The sequence below is a fragment of the Nyctereutes procyonoides genome, unplaced genomic scaffold (assembly GCF_905146905.1).
Source record: "Nyctereutes procyonoides isolate TBG_1078 unplaced genomic scaffold, NYPRO_anot_genome, whole genome shotgun sequence".
Taxonomy (NCBI): Eukaryota; Metazoa; Chordata; class Mammalia; order Carnivora; family Canidae; genus Nyctereutes; species Nyctereutes procyonoides.
In genome coordinates, this window is record NW_026575131.1 from 50,951,489 (window position 1) to 50,970,193 (window position 18,705).

Consider the following 18,705-nt stretch of genomic DNA (forward strand, 5'->3'; position numbering starts at 1 on the left):
AAGCTAATTAATTAACACGTTCGTCATCTCACATGTTTATGTTTTTTGTGTGTGAGAATATTAAAGTTCTACTCTCCTAGCAAATTTCAATTATATAATACAGTGTCAGCAAATACAGTTGCCACATTTTACATTAGATCCTCAGACTTTATTCATCTTACAGCTGCAAGTTTGTCCCCTTTTACCAAACTCTCCCTTTTACCTACCCACCCCAGTCTCTGGCAATCACCACTTTCCTTACTCTCTGTTTCTCTGAGTTTGACCTTGTTTTGTTTTGTTTAGATTCCACACATAAGTGATACCAAACAGTATTTGTCTTTCTCTGCTCGGCTTATTTCATTCTGTATAATCTCTCCAGGTGCATCCACGCTGTTGAAAATGGCAGGATTGTCTTCTTTCTCGTGGCTGAATAATATTTCATTGTGTGTGTATCGCATTTTCTTTTTTTAATAATTTTTTAAAGATTTTATTAACTTATTTGAGAGAGAGAGAGAGAGGGAGAGAATGAGCAGTGCGGAGAGGGAGAGGCAGAGAAGAGGGAGAGAGACGAGGCACCTGAGTGGCTCAGTTGGTCAAGCAGCTGCCATCAGCTCAGGTCGTGACCCCAGGGTCCTGAGACTGAGCCCCGCATCAGGCTCCTTGCTCAGCAGGGAGTCTGCTTTTCCCTCTGCCCCTCACCCAGCTCGTGTTCTCATGCTCTCTCTCAAAAAAAAGAAAAAAGAAAAAAAAAAAAGAAAAATTAATTTAAAAAAAAGGAGAGAGAAGCAGACTCCCCACTGATCAGGAAGTCCAATGCAGGGCTCAATCTCAGGACCCAAAGATCATGAACTGAGCCGACGGGAGACACTTAACGGACCAAACCACCCAGGCTCCCCTCCAGCAGTTAATTTTTTATTTAATTTATTATTGGTATAGGACACACATGCACATGTTACAAAAATCACGAGGCAGGAGAGGGTTCCTAGAATGAAAGCGGCCTCCCTCCCATGCCTTGTCTCTTTCACTTCATCTCCTAGAGAATTCACTAGTTTTTCTTCCTGCAATATTCTGGATATTTTGAGTTCATGTGGTAGAACCACAGCTCCATAAGGTCAGGATTTTTTTCTGTTTTGTTCCAGATCTACCTCCAGCCTTTTAGGATACTGTCTGGCACATCGTAGGTGCTTAATGTACCTGGTAGATATATAAGAAGGTTATGTATGCATTTTCACAAATAGTACCCTCCTAAAAGGCTGTCTCTTGCACCTGAACATAAGCTCCATGGGTGAGAACTTTTTTTCCAATTTGGTTCACTGCTGTGCCCAGTAGGTATACCAAAAATATTTGTTGAAGGAATGAAAGGTTCTCCTATCATGTTGTCCAGCCACAAATTTCTCACCACACACACATGTATGTGCATCAGTAAATGAAGGTGTCCTTCCATCCTAGCAGCTAGGCACACAGAGATGCCTAGGAGAAGCTGAATGAAGAAAAGAGAGGGAAACCAAAGAATTGTAGAGAAGATGGGGCCCCAGGTTGGAAGGCAGGATAAACCTGGGCCTTCTTGTCTGGTTGACCACAGCAAGGGCGGGACAGTCATCCATCAGGAGAGGCAGGGTAGACTTTTGGGTGCTCCCAGTTTTATAGGGGTCTTTTCTGAATTCTGAGGTCTTATCAAGGCAAAAAACGAATCCTGTCTTTGGGACAGGGCGTGGCACGTGGTAGGAACTTGATTATTTGTTGGAAGGAACTCAGAGTAGGCACTTCATACTTATTTGCTGCATTGACACGTAGGTGCTTCGGTGGCTCCTTGTTGAGTAAATAAGGGGATCTCATGCTCTCCTCCAATTCCAGGGTCCCAGGGATGGGCCAAGAGTATATCTACAAAGATATACAAAGACAGTTGTTTCAGGTGGAGGCCACCTGGCTAGGACAGACGCGACGTCACGGAGCCGCGTGACGTCACTCGCCGGCAGGTTCTCACGAGTGGGGGCTGGGAGGGACAGGGCGAGGGGTGGGGGGGCGGACAAAGGGACCCCGCGCCTCCCCCGCCGTAGCAGCGCGCGCTCCGGCCCGACCCGCCACATCTGGAATTCATTGCCTCAGCCGCCCGGAAAGGGGAGGAGAGGAGGGCGGGGCGAGTGGGGGGCCTAGGCGGTGTCTCTCCCCGCCCCCTCCGTCCCCGGTCCCGATCCCCGGGACGCAGTCCCAGCTCGGCGGGCAGCCCCAGCCCCTGCCGATGCCGTCCCGGGGACGCCGACACCGAAGCTCCTCCGGCCAGGGCAGGGACCCGGGCCGGCCCAGCCAGGTGAGTGTGCCGGGCGACGGGGGAGGCAGAAAGGACGGGCCCGGGGGTTCTCTGAGTCGCAGGATCGGAGCTGCAGGGGCCAGGCCAGGGGTTGGGGGCGCAGCGGGGCGCGCACGCGCCGCCCGCGCTCCTGCTGCACGGAGGGAGTGGTCACCGCGCGCCCTCCCCACGACTCCAGGCGGCCCCTCCAGCCTCGGCAGCGAACCCCCAGACTGAGCTCCCCGCCTTCCCCGGCGGCAGGAAGTTGGAAACGTTTTCGGCCGGAGACCGAGCGGCAGAACGCCGTGGTCCGGGCCGGGGGGCTCGGGGGGAGGGTTCCGAGGGGCAGGGCCCTCCCCCTGGCCGACTCCGGCTGCGAGAGAGCGAGAGGTGCCGCGCGCCGCCAGGCTTCTAAGCCAAGGGGCGGGGTCCCCGGGGAGGGCAGTCTGCCCTCCGCCTGCAGGTCTGCCTCCGTGCCTCAGTTTCCCCGAGTAGTTGGTCTTCAGTCACCCCCTCGGGGGCGTGGCTTTGTTCTGGAAGGAAAGGGCACGTGAGTGCGTGAGTCCCGCGCCTCTCCTTTCACCTGGGGCCCAGGGACAGGGCGGGGGTGCAGTCACCCGTGGCGCGGACCCCGTGTGGTCCCCTGCGCAGCAGAGCGTCGGAACCTCGCCCCCTCCTCCGGCACGAGTTGACTCACCCGGGGATTTCCATGCCCTCCCCGACTCTGCCGCAGTCAGATGCCCCGGGCGCCACGCGCTGAGCCCACGGTCCCCCCGCGTGGCGCGACGGCGGGTTTCGTATTGGCGGTGCGGCTGCTGCTGGGACCACCCCCCCACACACACACACACACACTCCCGCCGCTAAGTCCTTCGGGAATACCCGGAGAAGCCCCTGGCGGGCCGCAGGGGGTCCCCAGCCCCCACGGGAGACGTAGGGGTTCCTCGCGTGTGGCTGTCGCGAGAGAGGAGGCGCGGCCCCAGCGGGAGCGAGTGCGGATACCGCGCATTCCACCGCCAGATAAGGAGGCCTAGACTGCAGCCGAGGGCGGGGGCGGGCCCTGCCGCTGTCTCCACGGAGACGCGCTGGGCTTCGCCTGGCCGCCTGGCCGGAGGGCTGCCGGCCACCAGAGGGGTCTCCAGCCTTGGCTGTTGTTTGGGGGCTAGGCCGAGTTTAGGTGCCTCTACCCTTGGGGTCCCACGGGGCTTCGTTTGTTTCGTCCGTCTGTCCATCCATCCATGCATCCATCCATCCATCCATCACACAAGTTTTCTGAGCACCTTCTGAATGCCAGGCATCATGCCCAAGGGGCTGAAAACGGACCTGGTCGCTGGCCCCCAACACTCATTTATTCTACGGAAGCCAGACAGAACACAAAAAATACAATGATAATCTCCGAGGCTGGCGGGTTGTGTGAAGATACTAAAGCAGGCTGCTGTAATAGACCGTGGAGAAAGTGGCTGTGATAGACTGAGGGTCAGAGGAGACCCCCTCCCCTCCGAGCCAGTGATCCTAAAACCAAAACCCGAAAGAGGAGGAGACAGTCATTCCCGGATGTGAGGGAACGGCATGCCAGGTGGAAGGACAGCCAGAGCAAAGTCTCTGAGGTAGGGATGGAGGTGGCAACCTAGGAGGCCAGTGTGGTTAGAGTTGAGAGGCCCTGGGGGGAGAGGCCCTGGGGAGAGGGGGCTAGCTGGGCAGGGGCCAGGTCATTTTGGGCCGTGGGGAGCCATGGATGGATTTGGAGCTCAAGGAGTGACGCATTGTGTTGGAATTGTGCATTATATGGCTCCCCCTGGCCGCTGCATGGAGAATGGCAGCGAAGGGTGGGCCTGACCCCCGAAGGGAAACCAAAAGAAAGGGTGGAGGCGCTGCACTAGCTAGCGTAAGTGGAGCAGATCAGTGAGTGGCCATGGACCTGTAAACACAGGGCCTGCCTCAGTGGAACTCGGAGTAGGGCTCTTGGAAGCCGCTGAGGCTTCCTCTGTCCTTCCTCTCTTCTAATCTCCTCCTGCACAGTCTTGGTCTATCTTCCCTTCCCTCCAAACCCTGTCACTTGTCCCTCTCATTCCATTTCAGGCCTAGCCATTCCCCGTTTCTGAGCCCAGTGACCTCTTACTGAGCCTCTGGGAAGAAGTTAGGATGGCCTTGGTGAAGGTGAGCAGGAGACAGGCCCTGTGTTTAGCCAGGTCTGGGAGGCCGACACAGGGAGGGGAAGCCACCAAGGCCTGTCTCTGCCTGGGAGTGTGCCTCTTTTGTCAGTCTCCATCCAGGCCCCGCTTCCTCTTTCTGGGAAGCATGAATCTGCCTTAAATTCTATCTTCAGCAAAATCCTCCTGGGGAAGATGAGAGGAGGGGGCAGTGTGGGCTTCAGTTTCTCCCTCTCTAACTAGCCGAGCTACCTCCCCTTCTGAGGATCAACCTCCAAGGGCTGAGGGTTGCAGAAAGTGAGCGTGTGGGCTTCCTCCACCCCCCCTCCTCTGCTGCACCCCCTCCCTCCCCCAAGAAGACAGACTTTTCCGTGGGTTTCTGGGGTATGAGGACCGAACTCAATTTTTATTTCTCCAGGAAGCATCCATAAATCTTACTCTGGGCTGCCAGGCCAGAAGGCTGGTGGCCCCATGTGAGGGAGGGGTGAAGGGGGTCACGACCGGACACACCCTGGGCTTTTAGCCCACCAGCAACCATGCTTCCCAGGCCTGCAAGGGGCCCTTGATTCGCAGTCATGAACCCCAAAAGGGGCCCAGTAGGCCAGGGCAGCCTGGGGGCGTCTGGTTTGCGTGACCCGGCGGTCAGGCCGCGGTTCATACTCTCCCCAGGGACATCCACACAGCCCTAACTCTGTTCTCTGAAAGAAGTGGTCGGCCTGTGAAGGACGCGGCCCTAGCGCTTTCCTTAGAGCGCCCCCAAGCGGGCCAATCAAAGGTGGAGGATGCAACGCTCCGGCCAATGGGCGAATCGCTCAAGGCCGGGGATTGAAAACAAGCCAATCAGGGCGCGGGCTCTTTCTCCCCGAAGGCCGGTCGGATGAGGCCGAGGCCAGGGCCAGGCGAGCTCCCGGCCGCTGCAGCCTGCGTCGGGCAGAGGGCATCGGGGCGTCCAGAGCCCGGCCCGGCAGGGGAACAAGGGGCCTCTGTGTGGCGATCTGGGCGGGGCGGCAGTCTCCAGGGATGCGCACAAGCCTTTCTCTGTTTCCAAACTAGGACGGATGCCCCTTCACCCAAGGGGAGCAGCTGGCTCTGCTGCTCAGGCCCGGGACCAGGGCGCCCCTCGGAGGGGGCGTCCGGGGACTGACATGGCTGGGTGACCCCGGAAGCCCCCCATAATTCCCAGGCTCACTAGGAACCGGCCTAACCAGCCTTTGCTGGAACCACACGATACTCCTGGAGCACACGTGGTCCCTGCCAGGCATGTTTCCAGGGACCTGGGGAGGGAGGGCTTCCCGCGCCCTCCCCCCTTTAGCTAGAGGCTGGGGCTTCCTCCGGGCTCCCCTCGGGAAAGACAGACCCTCCACCAGCTCCTCTGAGACACCCACCACCACCAGGCCAGGAAGAAGGGGCCGTGATGTTGGCCTCTTGGCCTCTCTGCCCACGCTGCTTCCCGCCCCCTCCCCCCACGGCTCAGTTTTCCTTGAGAGGGGGGTGACTCAGTCTTTCATGGAAACAAATGCCGTCCCCCCTCCTCCCCTCAACCCCCTCCCCCGCGGTGCGGCTCGCCCCCTCTTCGGCTCACAGGCTCACATGACTTCAGCGCTGCAGCAGCTGCCCCATCCCTCCCAGAGCCAGGGAGCCAGGACCTCCCAGACTGGTCTCCTGTGGCTCCCCCAGCCCATCACCCCTTCCCAGCCCTTCCCACACCGGATGTGACCGGGAAGTGAGGACTCCACCCTGTTTATTCCAGGGGCCTCACATCTGGATTTCATCCTGGCTGGGGAGGGAGGGGGATGCCAGCGCCCTGCCCACCCCGCTGGGACCCTCTGTCTCAGGGCAGGGCTAGATGATGCTGATGAGAACAGGATGTTGGGAGTCTTGCCTGCCTAGCTCAGTCTGCATCCCCTCCTCAGAGACTGAACGGAGGGCACTTAGTCCCTAGGTGTGTGTGTGTGTGGCAGAAAGAGGGGAGCTAATACATTGGCTAGTATTTATTGAGTGCTTGCTATGTGCTAAGGGTACCTCATGGACCATTCAACAGGATTTTCCCATTACCCCATAGAGTATGGGGTTCCGCATTGCACAGATGAGGACATTGGGGCTGAGAGGCCGAGTGTTGAGTGACTTCCCCAAGGTCCCACAGCATGTCAGGTGGAGTGGGGGTTGAACCCTGGGTTGCCTCCAAGGTCTTTGTCCTTGAAGGTGCTTGACCTCTGAGATGTTTAAACCTCAGGGCCACCCTGGTGTCTCCCCAAGACCTTATCTTGGGAGCACCCTTGGCTGCAAGGCTTAGACGCAGCCTGAAACCCAGGGCAGTGGGTGGTAATGAGCAGGGGATGGTTCTATCAGCAGCCAGCATCTTGCTGACCCAGGTTGGCAGGTGGCATGAGATCCCAGGCTCTAGTGTATTCCAGAAGGGAGACGAGCCCTCCAGGCCCTGTCCAAGGGTCTGGGTAGGTGAGCAAGAGTTCTGGGAGTTTACTTTGTGTCCCTCATACTATTTGGGGGGAGCTTATGTTCTTTTTTTTTTTTTTTTTTTTTGAGCTTATGTTCTTTTGAAAGACTGTGCAGCTTAGAGGTTATAGAGGCTTTGGAGTGGTTCTCTGGCTCTGCCACTTTCTAGCTGTAAGACTTAGAGTAAGTGAATTGACCTCTCTGAGTTTCCCATTGGTAAACTAGGGACGATAATACTTCTGAGTTCATGTGGCTACTCCGTGCGAAGTGAGGGAGCTGGGATTCAAACCACAGCCATCCAGAGTCACATCCCAGGGAAGTAGCCACAGCACTGACCTGTCTGTCTGTCTCTCTTTCCTCTCTGCAGCTCTGACAGCCCCATGGCCCTGGCCGGCCACTGAGCCCCACCATGGGCAACCTGTACTCAGAGTACCTAAGCCCCAACAAGGTCCGGGAACACTATAATTACACCAAGGAGACGCTGGACACTCAGGAGACGGCCTCCCGCCAGGCGGCATTGGTCATCATCATCATCCTCTGCTTTGCCATCGTAGTAGAGAACCTGCTGGTGCTGATTGCAGTTGCTCGCAACAGCAAGTTCCACTCAGCCATGTACCTGTTCCTGGGCAACCTGGCTGCCTCGGACCTGCTGACTGGAGTGGCCTTCGTAGCTAATACTTTGCTCTCGGGCCCGGTCACGCTGGGGCTGACACCCATACAGTGGTTTGCCCGAGAGGGCTCCGCCTTCATCACACTCTCCGCCTCCGTCTTCAGCCTCTTGGCCATTGCCATTGAGCGGCACGTGGCCATTGCCAAGGTCAAGCTCTACGGCAGCGACAAGAGCTGCCGCATGCTGCTGCTTATCGGAGCCTCGTGGCTCATCTCGGTTGCTCTCGGGGGCTTGCCCATCCTCGGCTGGAACTGCCTGGGCCATCTCGAGGCCTGTTCCACTGTTCTGCCGCTTTATACCAAGCACTATGTGCTCTGCGTGGTAACCATCTTCTCTGTCATCTTATTGGCCATCGTCGCTCTGTATGTCCGCATCTACTGTGTGGTCCGCTCCAGCCAGGCCGATGTGGCTGGCCCACAGACGCTGGCCCTGCTCAAGACGGTCACCATTGTGCTGGGGGTCTTCATCGTCTGCTGGCTGCCTGCCTTTAGCATCCTGCTCCTGGACTATGCCTGTCCTGTCCGGTCCTGCCCCATCCTCTACAAGGCCCACTACTTCTTTGCCTTCGCCACCCTGAACTCATTGCTTAACCCTGTCATCTACACATGGCGCAGCCGGGACCTGCGGCGGGAGGTACTGCGGCCACTGCAGTGCTGCAAGCAGGCGGCAGGGGTTCAAGGACGGCGGGGTGGGACCCCGGGCCATCAGCTCCTGCCTCTCCGCAGCTCCAGCTCACTGGAGAGGGGCACGCACATGCCCACGTCGCCCATGTTTCTGGAGGACAACACGATAGTCTGAGGGGCAAGTGGGCCACCAGACCATGGCAGAGGACTCTGTGGGGAGGCACAGGGGACCTTGGACAGAGATGTGGGGCTGCCAAGCAAGATGCCCCCACTCCGCAGACCTGGGTGATATTGAAAATATTTCACACCGGGCAGAGCTGCATCAGGGTCAGAGGCTAGTGTGGTAACTGTTGTGACACCTTAGAACTGGATCGTGGGGAGGCTTGGAGGACCTGGAAAGGGCCTGGGTTACAGCAGGCAGATACTCAGGTGGCACAGCAGACAAGCACTCAGGGGGAACTCAGGGCAGGAAAAATTTACAATCTGGTCCAAGGGATTTCAACATTTCACGACTCTCTGGCCCTTTGCCCTGTACAAAACTTCCCTCTCCGAGTCTAGACCCCCTGTTACCTTCTGGCAACCTTAGGCCACTTCCCCAGAACCACTGTCCCCAGACGCTGGAGGCCTCCTCCCTGACTGTCCTGGGTGGCTCTGGCTAACAGTTGCAAGGCCCAAATCCACAGCTTCCTTAAATTTCACCAGCTGCCACTTTGGCTACTTCTTCCCTTTCCTCTCTCTCTCCACGAGATGCTGGGGAACCACAGGGTGGAGGCGGCGCTGGATGGCATTCTCAGACCTCACTGTCCAATTGCACTATTTGGGGGCACTGAAGCATCACCAAGGGCTGGAAAAACTGGCCTGGGGGGCTGAGTAGGACTCTGGGCCTCCTGGTGGGAAAGGGTGAAACTTGAGAAGGTTCTAGGGGAGCTGTTTGCACAGGATCCCCACTCCTAACCCCCCTCCCCAAGATACTTCCACCTCGAGCCCAGCTGAGCCCGCTGTATCTCCTTTCCAGTTGTATTGTATGGAGGAGCATGGGGGTGGGGGTGCCAAGGACACTTGTGGGGTACTCTCCCCTCAGCTGCACCAGAAGGACTTTGCTAAATTCCATGGATAGATGGAAGGGACGTTGCGGTACAAATGAATATTTATGTGTGTCTGTGTGCATGTGTGCATGTGTGTGTCAGTGATGTGTGTGATCCCCTCTCCCCACCATGCTCCCCCAGAATGGATGCTATTGTGGTCTCACATGTGTGTTGAAGCTGCCAAAGAGGGGTCCGGTCCCTGCACAGGCCCCCTTTGTAATTGCTGGCTCATCTTCCCCCTTGGGAGCTGGGGTACAGCTCTTGGGGAAGGAAACCTCATGCCTCAAAGTGCTTTCTTGTGAATGCAAAGGCTGGGGGAGGGGGTCTTGGGGGGCAAGGAGCCAGTCGGGGGTTTGTCTCCCCCATACAGCTCCCCAGATGCCCCCCGTGCCTGAGACCTGGGCCCAGGCCAATAAACGGTTCAATCTCTCATTCTGGTGGTGGTTGTGTTTTGAGCCTTTAAGGCAGCAGTTCCCCTAACTAACTGTTCCCCTAACAACACCCGGTGGCTGGAGGGTGGATGGGATGGGGAGGGTGTCTGCTGCCCAGGCCACTCATACTTTGCCAGCCTTCCTATTTTGTGCCCCAACCCCAAGTCCCGCCCAAGCTAGGATTGCAGTGACTTCTGAGAAGACCAGGGTAAATGCTGACCTTTCCCCTAGGGCATCTGTCTGGCCCTTCCCAGTGATTAATTAGACTCCAGGCCTCCCTGCCTCCCTTCAAAGATAGGCTGGCGGGTGTGGGGAGGCTCCCTACTTCATCTCACATGCATGTTCCTCCCTGGGAGATGGTCTTGAGGGACATGGGCTCCAGATAACCCTCCAGGGCTCAGTATTCCCCAAAGGAATGGATAACTTTTGTCAAGCACCTTCCAAGACGTGAATCCCCAGAAGGTGGGAGTTACTATGAGCTATGGAGGAGACACGGGTTCAGAGAAGGTAAGTGAGCTGTTCAGGGTCACACAGCTAGTTGGAGCAAGCCTTTGTCTGGATGTGAACTCAGGCAGGAACAATTTACAACCCGGTACAAGTAATTTCAACATCTCGCTGGGCTGACTCTGGATCCTGCCAGCTCTGCCACTGGGCCAGAGAGAGTATCCTCCACCCCCTCTTTGCCATGGGAGGAGTGGGGAGCATGCGCTGCCAGACCCACTCTGAATCAGGAGAAACCCAGATGGGACACAGCTGGGGGGTGGGTTCCTAGCTCAGCTCCAGGATGACACTCCCTTCTGCCCAGAGGCAAAGGGCCCAGCGGCTCCTTTGAAGACAGATTTGGAGTTTTAATGGGGAAGTCAGTTCCCTAAGCTAGAGCCCCACCCAACACACCAACGCAAATATTGGAGCAGCCAGTAAGAGAAGGAGTGGGGCACACAGCAGCCAGAGGCTGAGAGGTCTGCACTCCCCATCAGAATTCCCCTCCAGTAGTTCACAGACAACCTCTGTTTGCAAACCCGAGCTCCAGTTGAGTGGAAGGAAAGGGAGGAAGAGGCACCGGTCAGGCCAGAGTCAATAAATTTCCCCCAGATACACACCTGCTTTCTGTACCTCCTCCTTCCAGCCTCTGCTCAAATACCACCTCCTCAGAGAGGCCTGCCCTGACCACCTTCTCTATGAGTCCCTCTCCTGCTTATCACCTGGGAGGACATTATAGATCAGCTAATCTGTCTCCTACCCCCATTAAAATGTGAGCGCCTTGAAGATAGGACGGCATCTATTTTTTTTTAAAGATTTATTTATTTATTCATGAGAGAGACAGAGAGAGAGAGGCAGAGACAAGCAGAGGGAGAAGCAGGCTCTTCGCAGGAGCACCATGTGGGACTTGATCCTGAATCCCAGGATCACGACCTGAGCCTAAGGCAGACGCTCAACCGCTGAGTCACCCAGGTGTCCCAGGACGGCATCTGTTTTACCACTGTGACTCTAGCATCTTAAATAGGACTTGGCATGTTCCCACTGCAGGGCCTTTGCACCTGCTGTTCCCTCTGCCTGGGTGATCTTCCTCCACATATGCCTGTGCCTCAATCCTCTCTCACACTTTGGGCCTACGATAAATATCACTGTGGGTGAGGCCTGGCCATGCGTACATGTCTGGTCCTATCTGCGTACCTTGCTACTTACTCTCTTAGATGCAAGACATTTTGCTTCTTCATCCTGCTTCTTTTTTTTTTAAGATTTTATTTATTTATTCATGAGAGACAGAGACACAGAGAGAGGCAGAGACACAGGCAGAAGGAGAAACAGGCTTCCCGCAAGGAGCCTGATGTGGGGCTCGATCTGGGATCATAGGATCACGCCCTGAACCAAAGCCAGACGCTCAACTGCTGAGCCACCCAGGTGTCCCATATCCTGCTTATTTTCTACCTCCCCCTTCAGAATGCCAGTTCTTTGACTGCAGGGTTGGAGGTGGTTTGTGTCTGTCTTGTTCGCTGCTTTGCCCCAGGATTCAGAAAAGTGGTGAGGACACAGTAGGTGCTCAGTAAGTGCTTGTGAGTGAATTAAAGCAAAAGCAAAGCTGGTCATATCAGTGAGTATTAAGTTTGTTTCCTGTGAAGAAAATAGAAAAAGCACCAGTTTGGAGTACTCTGTAGACTCTATTACTGGCACTCTGACAGGTAAAAATAAAACAAAAAAACTGAGTCACCAGAGAGGTCAAGTAATCTAACCAAGGTCACATAGCACATGCGTGGAGGGATGGGGATTTGAACCCAGGAAGTCCTTGGTTGAAAACTGTAGCCAAAAAAACAAAAAACAAAAACAAAAAACAAAAAACAAAAAAAAAAAAGAAAAAAAAACAAAAAAGAAAAGAAAACTAGTCGCATCTGATCCTCCTCAATATCCTGGCCTGAAGGTCTAATTTACTCACATCTCTCAAATTTTGGAGCCTAGAACAGAACAGACCAAGCAACAGGGATGCAAGAGGACTTTGACCTCCTTTTTCCCTATGGAGACTGTTGGCCATTAGGAAGCATTGGAATCACCTAGAGTAACCTGGTGAAATGCAGGCCCTTAAGCTTCTAGAACACAAAATGTGGCTAGTGTGATACAGGCGCTGAATCTTAATTTTAATTAATTTAAAAGTAAATAGCCATGTGTCACCATTGGCTACACTACCAACAGCACAATTCTAGATTCTGGATCTGGTTTCCACAGCCTCTGAGCCACTGAACCCTCTTGGTATGATGCCATCTTTTCAACAAGAATTTGTAAGTCTTACCACCATTATTACTGTGAATGACATTGTAGCTTTCACTTATTATTTCATGATTTTTGGAATGTTTCTTTTAATTATGATACCAAGTTTAGACTCAGCTGCAGATGAAAGAAAACACAGAATAATAGTAATTTAAGAGAGGGAAATTGATTTCCCTCATATAAAAGGGTTCAGAGAAATTGGTCCTGGATAAGGACAGATGCCCACTTATCAAGGGTCCTGACTCCTATCCCATGTACCTTGATCTCTCTCTCTCTCTCTTTCTCTCCCCTTCCCGCCACCATCCATCCATCCATCCATCCATCCATCCATCCATCCCTCCACCTACCTACCTAAATACTTCACTATGTTTCCTAAGAACAAGGCATTCTCTTCTATAACCTTAGTAAAATTATCAAAATCAGGAATCTATAAACTTTAATCAGATTTCACCAATTGTCCTATTACTGACCTTTAGAGCAAAAGAATATCCCAGATCACTTGTTGCATTCAGTTGTCTTTTTAGTTTCCTTCAATTGGAACAGTTTCTGAACCTTTCATTGTCTTTCATGACCTTGACATTTTTGAAAAATATAGGTCAGTTACTTGGCAGAATGTCCTTCCAGTTGAGTTTTTCTCATGTTTCCTCATGATTAAACTCAGGTTATGCATTTTTGGCAGAAATACCACAGAAGTAATGTGTTTTTTCTCAATCAGAAACGTTAACTTTGATCACTGGCAACGTTAACTTTGATCACTTGGTGGCATTTGCCAAAGTTCTCTTGAAAGTTACTATTTCCTTCTTCGTAATTTTTATGTATTTTGTGGGGAGGTACTCTGAGATTCTGTAAATATCCTATTGCTTATCAAATTTTCAGTCATTTAGCATCTATTCTTGTCTGATTCAATGACTACTCACTGAGTTTTTTTTTCTGAGTTTTTTTTTAAAGAAAATCAGAGAACACGTCATTTTTCTTCCACTTTTTATTTTTAGAAGAAAGCAAAACTTTTTAAAACTTAACCACAATGCTATGATCGCACTTATCAAAAGTATCAATCAGTGTCAAAAATTTCCCTGTCTCTATTTTCATTTTTAGCATTTGTTTGACTCGGAATCCATCCAAACAAGGTCTTCTTGTGGCATTTAGTTAATGAATCTCTGTTGTATGCAAAGTTTTTTTCTTAATTAAAGATGTTATTTATTTTTATTTATTTACGAGAGAGAAAGAGAGAGAGAGAGAGAGGGAAAGCATGAACAGGGGTGGGGAGGGCAAAGGGAGAGGGAGAAGCAGACTTCCTGCTCAACAGGGAACCCAACACAGGCTCGATCCCAGGATCTCAGGATCATGAGCTGAGGCAGCCAGGCACCCTTCTGAAGTGCCGTTTAACAAGCTTTCCTTGTGAAACCTATTTAACCTTGTTTAACGAGGCTTAACAGCCTATTTTTTCTTCCTTCCTTCCATCCTTCCTTCTTCCCTTCTTCCTTCCCTCCATTCTGTCCTAACTCATTTGTTGAAGAAACCAGGCTCTTTGTCCTGGAAAGTTTCCCATAGTTTGGAATTGGCTGATGGCAGTCCTAAGGGGTGATTTAACAGGTTTCCCTGATGGCTTCAATATTGGTATTTTTGGCTTCAATTCTCGATCGGTAGTGCTGGAAACTTCCATCAGGAGGACATGAAGTCTGGGTGTCTCTTTCTTGCTGATAACTAAGACTGATCAGGGCATTCAGATGCCACCAGCCTGACCCCACCTTTATAAATCTCCCATCCAACTATTCCTTTTTTTTTTTAAGATTATTTATTTATTTATTTATTTATTTATTTATTTATTTATTTATTTATTTATTTATTCATGAGAGACACAGAAGGAGAGAGAGAGAGAGAGAGAGAGAGAGAGAGAGGCAGAGACACAGGCAGAGGGAGAAGCAGGCTCCATGCTGGGAGCCCGACGTGCTCCTGGGTCTCCAGGATCAGGCCCCGGGGTGGAAGGCGGAGCTAAACCGTTGAGCCACCGGGGCTGCCCCCATCCAACTATTCCTAATGTTTTGGTCATCCATGGACAACTGTTGACTGGATCCATTGTTTTCAAAGGATTTCTAGTCCATCTTCCCATCTTCACATCCTGGCTCTTTTTTCTCATTTGTCTACAAAGCAAATGTACTTTCCTAAAATTCAAACATCTGATGTTCACTACCTTTCCCTGAATGTCCTGTCTGGAAAAATCGAATCTGTCATAAAACAGAAGTAAAGTTGGTTGGATGATTCATTTTTAGTGGTGATTGTGGTGTAAGTGTTAAAGGCGCTAACTAGAAAGTCAGAAAAACCTGACTTGAGTCTCAAATCCAATAATCAACAACCCAGGTAGACTTTGGGCAAGTCACCTGACAAATCTCACCTGTTTTTTTCATTTGTAAAATGATTATGTTAATAATTCCAACCTCAAATGTAAAATGGTACTGCCACTTTGGAAAACAGTTTGATGGTTTCTTACAAAGGCAAATGTAAACTTAGCACATGACCCAGCAGTTTGACTCCAGGTATCTACCCAGGAGAAATGAAAACCTATGTCTGCGCAAAGACGTGTATGTGAATGTTCATTACAGCATTTTTCTAATAGCTCCAAAGTGGAAACCACTGGAATGTCCATCAGCTGGTGAATGGATAAACAAAATGTGGTGCATCCATACAATGGAGTATGACTCATCAATAAAAAGAGGTATATGTTGCATATGTACTGATACACACAATAGCATGGATGAAACTCAAGGTAATTATGCTATGTGAAAGAAGCCAGACACGAAAGATCCCATATAATATGATTCCATTGTCCATAAGAGACAATGTAGGTTAGTGGTTGCCTGGGGCTAGCGGTAGGAATAGGGATTAACTGTAAACAGGCATGAGGGCCATTATTGGAGTGATGAAAATATTTTAAAATCGTGTGGATTGTGATGATAGTTGAACAACGTGGCAAATTTACTAAAAACCAGTGACTTATACTTAATGAGTAAAAATTTTGTGGATGTAAATTTTCCTTCAATAAGCTTATTTTTTTTTTTTTTTTTTATTTATGATAGTCACACACAGAGAGAGAGAGGGAGAGGCAGAGACACAGGCAGAGGGAGAAGCAGGCTCCATGCACCGGGAGCCCGACGTGGGATTCGATCCGGGGTCTCCAGGATCGCGCCCTGGGCCAAAGACAGGCGCCAAACCGCTGCGCCACCCAGGGATCCCTTTCAATAAGCTTATTAAAAAAGAAACCCAACTTCTCAAAATACATACTGAGTGCTTTGTTTGCTTCCTACCCTCAGAGATCCTGCTGTTTAAGTAGGGGAGACAAAAAAAAAGTAGGGGAGACAGTTCATAAAAATAAATATATATTACAATGTTAGGAAGTTTCCATCATGGAAAACAGTACCCAGTTTCCTTATAAGATTAAAAATAGAAATACCATATGATCTAACAATCCTAGCTCTGGGTATATATCCAAAGGAAATGAAATCAGTACCTTGGGGGAGCCTGAGTGGCTCAGTCAGTTAAGTGTCTGACTCTTGATCTCAGCTTAGGTCTTGATCTCAGGGTTGTGAGTTCAAGCCCTGCGTTGGGATCCACACTGAGTGTGGAGCCTACTTAAAAAAAAAAAATCAGTATCTTGAAGAGATATTGATGCTCCCATGTTCATTGTAGCATTATTCACAGTAGCGAAGGTAGGGGTTCATCAAAGGATGAATGAATAAAGAAAATGTGAGATATATTCATGTTTGTATATATATTACATATATGTATTACATATATACTTATAAATCACATATATATAACATAAAATGTGTGTGTGAGAGAGAGATGCACACATACATATTCACAATAGAATATTATTTAGCCATAGAGGGAATCCTGCCATTTGCAACAATATGGATGAACCTGGATGACACAATGCTAAGTTAAATAAGCCAGACACAGACAAATACCATATGATTTTATTTGTGGAAACTAAAAAAATGGGATTCACAGAAGCACAAAATGAATGGTGGTTGCCAGGGGCTGAGGAATAGGGGAAATGGGGAGATGTTGGCCAAAGGGTATAGACTTTCAGTTACAAGATGAATAAGTTCTGGGGCACCTGGGTGACACAGCTGGTTAAGGGCCTGACTCCTCGTTTCAGCTCAGGTTGTGATCACAGGATCTTGAGCTTAAGCCCCGTGTTGGGCTCTGAGCTGAGTATGGAGCCTGCTTAAGACTTTCCCTCTGCCCCTCCCCACCAATCTCTCTCTCAAATGAATGAATGAATGAATTAATAAGTAAACAAACAAACAAACAAATAAATAAATGTGTCTTTAAAAAATAAGGTGAGGGGGGCACCTGGGTGGCTCAGTGGTTGAGTGCTTTTGGCTTTGGTCATGATCCTGGGGTCCCGGGATGGAGTCCTGCATTGGGCTCCCCGCAGGGAGCCTGCTTCTCTCTCTGTGCCTCTCTTAAATAAATAAATTTTTAAAAATGACGATGTCATCACTTAAAAAAAATAAGATGAATAAGATGAGGTTCTAAGATGACTTTTAAAAAATAAGATAAAAAATAAAATAAAAAATAAGATGAATAAGGTGAAGTTCTGAGGATATAATTATGGAATGGTAATTGTAGTTAATACTGTATTGTTTAGTTGGAATTTGCTAAGACACTAGTGTCCTCATTCTACCCACACAAAAAATGAGAACTAAGTGAGGTACTGGGCGTGTTAATGAGCTGGATTGTGATAATCATTTCACAAGATATACGTACATCAAATCCTCATGTTGTACACTTTAAATACATGCAGTTTTTAATTGTTAATTATACCTCAGTAAAGCTGGGAGAAATGCTTCTTAAACTTTCACAAGTGGGGAGACCTTGTGAAAAATACTACTTCCTGGGCCTGACCAGGGCTGGAAGATTCTGATGCCAGGGTCCGGGACTGCATTTTTGCTCTGTGTTGCTCCTGATGTAACCCGTCCATGACTTGGAATTTTCAGAATGCTGGTTTGGGGCTGATTTTGGGCTGTAAGATACTGCCCAAAGGAAATATAGCTTGGACAAGGCCATTGCTTTGTCATTTCCACGTGGAAATCATTCTCATCCAGGGTGATTGCACACCCTTGGGGGACGTTTGGCAAAGTCTGGAGACATTTCCAGTTTCTTCACCTGAGGGTGGAGGTGCTATTGGCATCTGGTGGGTAGAGGTCAGGGATGCTGCTGATCATCTCATAGTGCACAGGAAAGTCTCCCATGACAGAGGATTATTATTATTTTTTAAAATAATTTTTAAAGATTTATTTATTTATGATAGACAGAGAGAGAGAGAGAGGCAGAGACACAGGAGGAGAGCGAAGCAGGCTCCACGCCGGGAGCCCCACGCAGGACTGGATCCCGGAACTCCAGGATCGCGCCCTGGGCCAAAGGCAGGCACTAAACCGCTGAGCCACCCAGGGATCCCCAGACAGAGGATTATTTGGCCTCAAATGTCAGAAGTGCTCAGGTTGAGGCACAGCATGTGCCCTTCTTTTTCCTTCCATCTGATCAGCTGGTTCAGGACTCAGTAGGCCAGTGTTGGGAGTGTGAGGCAACTTCTGGGGGCACCCCCAATGCTTTGATTAGAGGCTGTCTGGTCACGCCTCTTTGCCAGGTAGTTTTAATAACTTAGTGATTGCCTTTGGAGAGGCCGTTGTGGTTAATTAGTGGTCGTTTCCAGGAAGGAGGTGCTTCACGTGAAGTTCCTCTGATTTAATGGCCAGGGCAGGCCCACTCCTCATTCCTGCTCAGTGTGGTGAGGAAGATTTTCTTTACGGTTCCGGAGTGCAGATGCTGTGTGTTTTTACTTCATGTGCCAGGAGGTGGGTGATTCCTCAGGCTCTGCCCAGTGTTTTCCTTTAGGGCCTTGGTGGTTACAATGGGTGGTGGCCACAGGACTCAGGCCAAAGAAGGCTGGAGTGAGCTGAGGGAGGCAAGACAAGATTTAAGGATCTAGGAAGCAAAGAGAGGAAGGAAACCAGGAAGCCCAAGCTTGAAGTGGATTAGAGAAGTGGGGAGAAGTATTCTGGTGATTTACATAAACAGAATCATGTGGTAGGTCCTCCTCTATGCCTGGCTTCTTTGATGTGGCATAATGTTTTTGAGATTTGTCTGTATTTTTGCCTAGAGTTATAGCATGTTTATTCTCCATACTGAACAGCAGGGCTCTGTAAACTACAGTTGGCAAGCCAAATTAACTCCCTGCCTGCTTTTGTAGGAACTAGGAGCTA

General features: G+C 50.6%; 2 protein-coding genes across 2 annotated transcripts in view; both read left to right on the plus strand.

Moving 5' to 3' along the window:
- The first annotated feature begins 2,160 nt into the window (after window positions 1-2,160).
- On the plus strand, window positions 2,161-9,677 carry S1PR2 (sphingosine-1-phosphate receptor 2). The gene is made up of 2 exons (XM_055342578.1): window positions 2,161-2,287; window positions 7,235-9,677. The coding sequence occupies exon 2, from the start codon at window positions 7,277-7,279 to the stop codon at window positions 8,333-8,335; it is 1,059 nt and encodes a 352-aa protein (XP_055198553.1). The 5' UTR covers window positions 2,161-2,287; window positions 7,235-7,276; the 3' UTR covers window positions 8,336-9,677.
- Window positions 9,678-18,509: 8,832 nt separating this feature from the next.
- Window positions 18,510-18,705, plus strand: part of DNMT1 (DNA methyltransferase 1) — a 60,926-nt gene continuing 60,730 nt past the window's right edge. The window contains exon 1 of the mRNA XM_055343584.1: window positions 18,510-18,529. Within this exon, the coding sequence (XP_055199559.1) occupies window positions 18,525-18,529 (5 nt within the window). The 5' untranslated portion in view covers window positions 18,510-18,524. The remainder of the gene's footprint in view (window positions 18,530-18,705) is intronic.